This window comes from Prosopis cineraria, unplaced genomic scaffold, assembly GCF_029017545.1.
Source record: "Prosopis cineraria cultivar Desert tree isolate PC_DT_omini unplaced genomic scaffold, ASM2901754v1 PC12, whole genome shotgun sequence".
NCBI classification, from domain to species: domain Eukaryota; kingdom Viridiplantae; phylum Streptophyta; class Magnoliopsida; order Fabales; family Fabaceae; genus Prosopis; species Prosopis cineraria.
The window spans coordinates 1,911,445-1,919,986 of NW_026555343.1; the positions used below are offsets into that span (position 1 = coordinate 1,911,445).

Consider the following 8,542-nt stretch of genomic DNA (forward strand, 5'->3'; position numbering starts at 1 on the left):
ATACAGAGAATATATCAAGGGTGATATTGGTTGATTTTTACTGTATGGGTGGCGGTGGCTTATTCACTCAATGTTGGATGAAAAGCTATGGTGAGTATGTGAAGATAATTAGGAAGATGTATGAGCTGGAGTACCTAAGTCTGACACGAGGCCTGGATTCCCGGAAATGCTCCTATCCTACCTCTAGGCTTGAGATGTGAAGTCTGAATACTCCGTCCGGTCTTATTTTGTAAGTAATTTTTATTAATTTCATCGATATCAATATAATAAAAATATAAAAAATAAAATTTAATAAAATTATAAACATAACTTTTAAAAAATAAATAAATATATATTTTTTTTTCTCACTTTTTAAGGATAATTTATGTATTTTATTTAAAATAAAATATTACTATCAATTTAATAACTCGTAAAGTAAAACATTTTACCTTTTTAAAGGGTGACTAATAAAGTGAATTAAAGGGAGTGAAATTTTAGGTATGCTACGATGCAAGTACATGCAATGGCTCAGATTTCGCCTACACATGTGAGGTGGTGCAAATTTAATCTTGATCATTGCATGGTCATAGATGTGTTGTACACGAGTGTCTCCCACGTACATACAACAACCGGCAGCGCATTTGAGCCTGCTGAATTCAGGGTGCTTCTAGTTACGAACGTGGCAGCTACCACAGCTAGCCAGTCCTCTGAAATACTGACTCGGTTCTTATTATGAGACAAATTTAGAGGCCTTTTTTAAATTTCTTAATACAAGGTAAAGTTAAAGTAATTAATATTTTTTTCAATTTTATTCTCATTTATATATTATCATTTAAATTTCTAAACAATAACTTATTATAGTTATTAATTACAAAGAAGAGGGAATTGGGAAAGTTCCATATATTTTTAATAATGTTAAAGCTGTAAAGAAATGTTGGTGTTACGGAAAGGTTTCTTAAAAACAGAGCACGTTTTACTGCCAACTAATGATTCTAACACTTTAATCATTATAAATGAGCCAAACTATCTAACTGTTGTCATTAATCATCGATATTTATAAAAATAATAATTCCTATCCAATGCACGTGAACATGTTGCCTCTTCAATGTCATTGTTCAGCTTGAATTTGAGCCCTTGTGAGTTCCAGTTTCAGTAGGTTAAATTCTAATCCCCTCCTCTTTAGTCCAAAGATATGATGTTTTAAGCTCTGATAAAATAATAAAATAGAAGTCAGGAATATGAAAATAAACCGAGTGATTATACCAACTACCAAGAAGCTGGCAATTTAATTTGACATTCAAACGTTTGCAGCATCAAACTCCACACTTTTATGCGTAAAAGAAGGAAAAGAAAAGGTTTGTAAGGCGCGAGATGGACTGTTCTGAATCCGAAGGCAACAAAAGATCACCAACTGAACCCAAAAATCTTTACTGATACAAAACTTTCATTTTTCCTATCTTTACTGAGCATGTTAATCCAAATCAACAAAGCATACCCTTTTCTCTATTATACATGCCTTGGAATCTTACAAAAAATTGTCTCTAACACCAATTTGCAGAGAACTCATCTGGAGGGTCTCTCCCTGGAGGAAGAAGAGTGTAAGAACTCAATGCAATCTTCTACAGCCTCAGCTCTGTGTGAATCGGTAGGATCTGATAAAGAACGTGACCTGACCAAAGTTGATGAAGAAGAAACCTTCCTGGACGATCTTCTTCTCATGGAAACAACCCTTACAGTAGCTCTCGCCACCTTTGCTCCGAGCCGCAATAGAAATTTCACCGGTGAGAATCTCGGGTCTTTTGGCAATCGGAAAGTCCAACTTCCGATTATCCTCTTTCTGTTTCCTAATACTCTTCCACTTCGCTCACCATGCTTGAGGAAGAAGGTTGGTTTCTCATTTACATCAGGACTGAAACACGCCCTATTGCTTTTTGTTGACATCTGCGAGTGGGAAAATGGGAGGATCAATTGCAGAAAAACCAGTATTTGAGCCTCGTTTCGTGGTTATTGAAAATAAACAGAGAGAAACAGAGGAGAAGCAGAGAAAGAGAGAGAGTAGTTGCTAGTGGGTAAAGAGGGGGCAGTTGAATGGCCTGGCAGGGTGTATATATATAGACAAAGAAATTATAGGTAAGGAAGCAACTTACAGTGGAGATGGGAAAAAAAAAGTGAATTATTTCCTCTTGTCTTGTTTATAAATTATTTATATTAACCTTATTAATACTAATATAATAAAAATATAAAAAATAAAATTTAATAAAATTATAAATATAATCCTCAAAAAATAAACAAATTATATAATATTTTTTTATTTCTTCCTCTCTTATTTTTTAAAGATAGTGTAGACATTTCATTATGAAATAAAACATTATTATCAATATAATGATTCATAAAGTAAATCACTTCACTCTCCTAAAAAGTGACTAATAAAATAAATTAGAGGGAGTAACAATTTTCAAGAAAATTCAAATATGTATATGTTAAAAATGTAGACTCAAAATCATGAGTGTTTGGATTGGCTAGAAAAGTAATCCAGCTTAATCAAAGATCTCAAATCCAAGCCCTAGACATGCAACCATAATTAAATTATCTTTAAAAGGTATGCGTCCAAAAAATTGCCTGCAAGCAATCAATCAAATTAATTTCTACAAACGATTTGGAATATCAAAGCAAAAGAAACAAAAATTAAGACCTGATTTTAGTGTGCTTTCATATTCGAAACTTGAAAGTTCATTAGGCTTGAAGTATCAACTATATGGTAACCCGTCATCTTGTAGATGATATGAGATAGCAAGAAGGGTCAATTCTTCATTACCTAAATTGCAGGCCCTGATTCTAATATTATGTCAAGAATTATTTAACTTAATTTTCAACTGTTAATTGAAACAAGAAATGCTTTAATTATAATCTAGAATATGAATGATGCCAACGACTAAAGGGAGCGCTGTTTCAATACGCAACAAACATTTCAAATTGCAAAAGTTCAACTTGACCTTGAGAAAAGATGATATGATCAGACATGATGCAACTGCCTTGCAAAGATGAGTGATTTGAAATATCCAAAAGTATGAGGAGCATATGAAACAAAAAATCATTGAACTGATGCCTTGATCAGTTTATTGAAATATATATTTTGTTTATAATTTGTCTGACCACAATTCGATCATAATATTAATTATGAATCCTTGAACCAGTATTTTTAATGGTTTGGTGATTGATATGTTTATATATCTATATATATATATGGTTGGGATGAGCGTTTAACAGTGATGATTTAATGGGGAGGCCTACCATAATTAATTAAGCTAAGCAGTTTGGAACAAGTGTGATTCATGAACAGGAGGAAGAGTGAGAGAGAATCTGAGAAAGATGGAAAAGAGAGGAGAGAGAGGGAGAGAGAAGAAGGGGTTTGGTCAAAAGAAAGAAATGGTGGAGCCATGTAGAATGGAGAGGGAGACAGAGAGTGAAACTGTCAAAGGTTAACGCAAAAGGAGATTGATGGTATGGGTAACACAGACAGACACAGAGTATCCTCTTCTCATCAGCGTTGCTTTTAAGGTCCTATTTGTTGGCCCTACCCCTTGCTTTTTTGCTTCCACTCTCCTTCTCACTCTCACTCCATAAGCTTTAAATATGAGAAGAAGAAAAATATTCTATATGCTGATAGTCTTCAATTACATATATATGTGTGTTCTATTCGTAATAATAAAAACCTGAAATGTTTCACCCACCAAGTGTTTATTTTTTTGTTCTAGATAACATGGCACAGTTATGTTGTGGGTTGTGGTGTGAAAGGAGTGAGAGAGAGGAAGAGGGAATCAGTTTGAATATGGAGTTGACGTGAGAATTGGGGAATTTTGAAGTCATGTTTCCCTTTTCTTCTTGTGGAAGCTACCTGGTGGTGCACTCGAAAATTCATGAGTTCCATTCCATTATATGCAAAAGTAATATATATTGTGAACATACTATTAGATATTCGCCGTTTATTTAACGTATCAAATGGGTTAGGGTGTTGAGTTTCTTTTCTTTTTTTTTTCTAGTTTGAATTGAATTTTAGATTTTCACTTCAATAGTAAAAAAGACATATTGAAGATTCTTCTAATGATTAAAAAAAATTTCTTTTTGAGAGGTTAAATTTGTTATTACCGATTAAATTATAAGCTAATACTCCTTTCATATTTATTGCTGTTTTATATATTTTGTTTTATTTAAAAATATATTTCATTTGGGTGTTCTATTGACTTGATTTTATGTGGAAATTTTCTAAAAGATAAGAAGCTCAGCTCCATTATAGGGTCCGCTTCTTTTAAATATTAACTACTACTTTTTTTTCCCCAAAGGAGACTAAGCATAGTCAGGAGCAAAAGAGTTGAATGCATTTATGTTGTTTGTGAGTAGGTGAAATTGGTGGTCACCTTTGCTCCTTCTTTGCTTCTCTGCATCCAAGAGCAAATTTGGACCGTTTAAATTAACTTGAACATTTAGATTTAATTCTTTTATCTTTATTTTTATTTTGTATTTATTAAAATAAAACGTTTATAAAAATTACAAAAAAATATATTGTAATAAATCTGATCATGGATAGTCTAGATTTCTATAAAAAAATAGGTCAATTTACAAAAATTTTAAAAAATTATGATATTAAATTAGATTGTTCAAATTAAATTAATATTGTCTAAACTGATAATGAGCATATTTATTTAACTTATTTTATGAATATTTATTTTTGTAATATAAATTTAGATTGTCTAAATTGATAATCAAATTTATTACAATATAATTTTTATAAATATTTTATTATACAAAATATAAAATAAAAAAAAGATTAGATCTTAACTTTTCAGAGATTAATGCAGAGGAAGAGGAGCAAAGGAGGAGCAGAGACACAGAAGCAAAGCCGACTCCTTCGAATTGGGCCAAAGAAAAGCCTCAGCCTACCTACCTGCGTTGTGAATGGTGAGGTTTGTGAGGATGGATAGCAACAATAATCACATCATAAATATGGAGACGTAGTCAATGGGCTTTAAAGGCTGTCTTAATGATGCCCTCTTTTTAGTCTTTACTCACGTGCCCAGCATTAATTAAACACTCACCAAACTCTTTTGAATCACTCTTATGAGCTTCATTGCTTCTAAAACATATTTCCTCCATTTTTATTTATAAAAAAAAATTATATTATTTAATTTAAAAAATTAATTAACTATAATAATTATATCTAAAAATAAAAAATAGATTAAAATATTATATATTAATCAATATAAACAAATATTAATTATTTTTTATTAATATAAATTATAAAAAATAATTTAAAAATGTATAATAAATATTTATTAAAATAGGTGATTATCTCTATTAACTAACTGGTGAGAGATAAGAATGAGAAATGAGAGGACTAGTGAGACTAATTAATAGAGACATCAATAATGAAAATGTGAAGAAAATAAAATATTTAAAAAAAGTGGAATTGTAAATAGTTATGATCTAAAAGAAATTTAAAATTATAAAGAAATTCTAATAAAATATAGATTTGGTCAAAGACTATTTATGTATCCAAATAAATGACTTGGTTCAAATTTAAATATACTCTTTTTAATCCTATTTATTGAAATAAAAAAAATTAAATCTCAGTAGCTCTCTTTTAAAATTTAATATGTTTTTACCTTTATCTTTAATAAAGACAAAAAAATCCTTAATCATTTTTTTTATCATTTAACAATTGCATAAAGGTAAATATGAACAAAGAAAATAATAAATCGTCTTATAAATAGAATAAAAATTAATCTTCTATCTCTTTCTTATAAATAAGATTAAAGAACTAAATACAAATCTTCATGTATAAACACACCCTTAATAAATTTGTCCTCCTTTCTCTTCTTAACCGTCCTCCCAGATTAGATAGATTTAGAGGGATTATTAAAATCCCTCCTCCTATTCATTTTACTAAGCCAAACAATGCGTAAGTTTGAATCGACTAATAAGTAAAGAACTAAGCCCAGTTTTTTGTCCTAAATAAAGAAGATAGTTAAAGGATTTATTTTGGTTATAAATGTAATATATCATCACTTTGTCTCATAAATTTATATTTTTTTAATTATTCATATTGATTGACTATAATAAAGGGGAGTTTCCTTCAATGGGTTAATTTCAATGCAAAGGATTCAATGGGGGTGTTTTAGAAAAATTAAATTAACTGATAATTTCTTTAATCTCTATAAATTGATTATTATATAGCTCCTATATTTAGGATTGAACAGTACAATGAGATGACCAGAGCAGCTTTTAATTACTAAGCAGAAATCATTGAAGAATTATAAATTGCTTCATATTTAATTTTAAATATCTAATTCTTTGTATCGATTAAGTACACGAATTTAAATTGTTGATCAAGCCAAGCAGTCCACAATTGATAAGCTAAAATAGTATTTTTGGAAGAATGATTGTTGGTTGCTTGTTTTTTTGAGGCATTGTTGTATTTATGAATCAATGTAGAAGGAAATGTGATTTTGTTTTTCATGCATCCTTTTTTATTTATCATTCAACAATAATAATTAAGGCATAGACTGTTATAAAATAATAATAATAATAATAATAATAATAATAATAATAATAATAATTGAGGCGTGGACATTGTGGACTGATTTTGCTGTGCCCCGTGTAACGCACAAGGAGGAAAAGCTATTTAAAATTACAAGCATAGAATAAAACAAAGAAAAATGAAACAAATGTTATAAAAAAAAAAATTCTTCCACGCTCACTCTATCATTAATCTTAATTAAGAGGATATTCAACTTGTTAAACAAAACAATGAATACACGCCCATTCATCCATATTCTTGATCTCCAACTAGATACAACATTCAAATGTTTTTAAACTAAAGTATGCATTTAATCATTTAATTTTATATAAGATTTTAATTAGATTCTTAATTTTATAAAATATTTTTTTTCAATCCTTTAATTAATCCTAATTTCTTTAGTTTTAAATGATAATTCTGTGTAAATTATTATTATTTTAAAAAATTCAGCTTAATATATCAATATTTAATAATATTTTTTTAGTATTTAAATGTTTAATATTTAAAACTAACCGTGTTAGAGTTAAAGGATTAAAAAAATATTTTATAAAATAAAAAATAAAAATGAAACTTTATATTAATTTCAAAGCATTAAACATAGTTTCACTTTAGTGAATGTTTTTATTATAAAAGGAAAATAAACATTTGGCTTTTTTAAGGTATGAAAGGTTTGTCCATTATCTTCTCGTGCCATCAAGAAATGGATAACAAACAAGACAATTAGATCTACAGCTTTTGATTTCCCCCATATTTTATGTTAAGTAGATTGTGAGATGAATTATTTATTGGGAGAATTATAATTAAGTTTTCAATAACAATTAGGTGATTAGGTCATGATAATTTTTTTTAAAACTAAGTTGTAAATATTAATTTTACTAATTATTTTTGGTTAAAAAATTAAATAACTATTAATTTTGAAGTTCTATCAGTTTATAATTGAGATTTCTATTCACAACTATTTAGGTCGATATTTACAATTTATTTTTTTTAAAATTTTGTTAGAATCTAATTATCATTGATTTTGATTTTGAAACTTCTTTTTTTTTTCTCTCTACGAATTAATGAATTATTTCTTGTGACCCACATGTTAAAATCAAGCTCTTAATTAATTATAGATAAGAAACTAATAATGTATCCATGCAATGCACGTATTTCATATTACGGCTTTTATAAATAGGCTCAAAAAAATAACATGTAGCAGGGATGTTCTTCATATCATCCTATACATAGTGGGGTTGTATAATTATAATTATTAATATTAAATATGTATATTATACATAAACAAATGGTAAAAAAAATGCATACTATGTAAATGGATATGATAGGAAGTAAATTTAAAAAATTATAATTATTTAAATTAAATTATTGAAGACTTTTCTATAAATAACATTCAAAGTTATATATCTAGAGCGACCATCATTGTCAAGAATTAATATTTTTAAACCCTTTTAAGTTTCAAACATGAAAAACAACACATAATTGGTCGTAAGTGAAAATAGGATGATGCGTGTACAAACTAACATAACATAGGCTCTAATCCTGGCTTTAATTAATGGGCATTGCAAATGCCAATATAATGGGAAACTACCCCTTCCTCATAATAAATGGCAATCTTGAATTAGATGAATATATAGCAATATATGGTATACATACTTTCATCCATTTAGTTGGTTCACACATTTCTTGGGCTTCAAAAACATATTTTTCAACTCATATAAATATAAGACATGTATTATTGCACAACTTTATATACTTATTAATGTTTTGGTTCACATTAAAATAATTAGGGCACCCACTTTAAGCCTTATTTCATAATTCAGGAGACTTAACATTGTAATTTAATATAATTTGAAATATTTGTAAAATGAAAGTCATTAAGTAAATTCATGTCCCCATTATCTTTAATTCACTATCCAAGCTCAATATACAACTTTCTCTCCATAGGAGCAGGGATAATATATACCTATTTATTTCTTCAACCACAACCAA

General features: G+C 28.6%; 1 protein-coding gene across 1 annotated transcript; it reads right to left on the reverse strand.

Annotated features, from left to right (window-relative positions):
* Positions 1–1,537: 1,537 nt before the first annotated feature.
* Positions 1,538–2,047, reverse strand: LOC129288463 (uncharacterized). The gene has a single exon (XM_054925054.1). It carries the CDS (start codon positions 1,918–1,920, stop codon positions 1,543–1,545), a length of 378 nt encoding a protein of 125 aa, XP_054781029.1. The 5' UTR covers positions 1,921–2,047; the 3' UTR covers positions 1,538–1,542.
* Between the last annotated feature and the right edge of the window lie 6,495 nt (positions 2,048–8,542).

Coding starts and splice junctions, on each gene's coding strand:
- LOC129288463 (XM_054925054.1), bottom strand. CDS start 1,920: ATGTCAACAAAAAGCAATAGGGCGTGTTTCAGTCCTGATGTAAATGAG.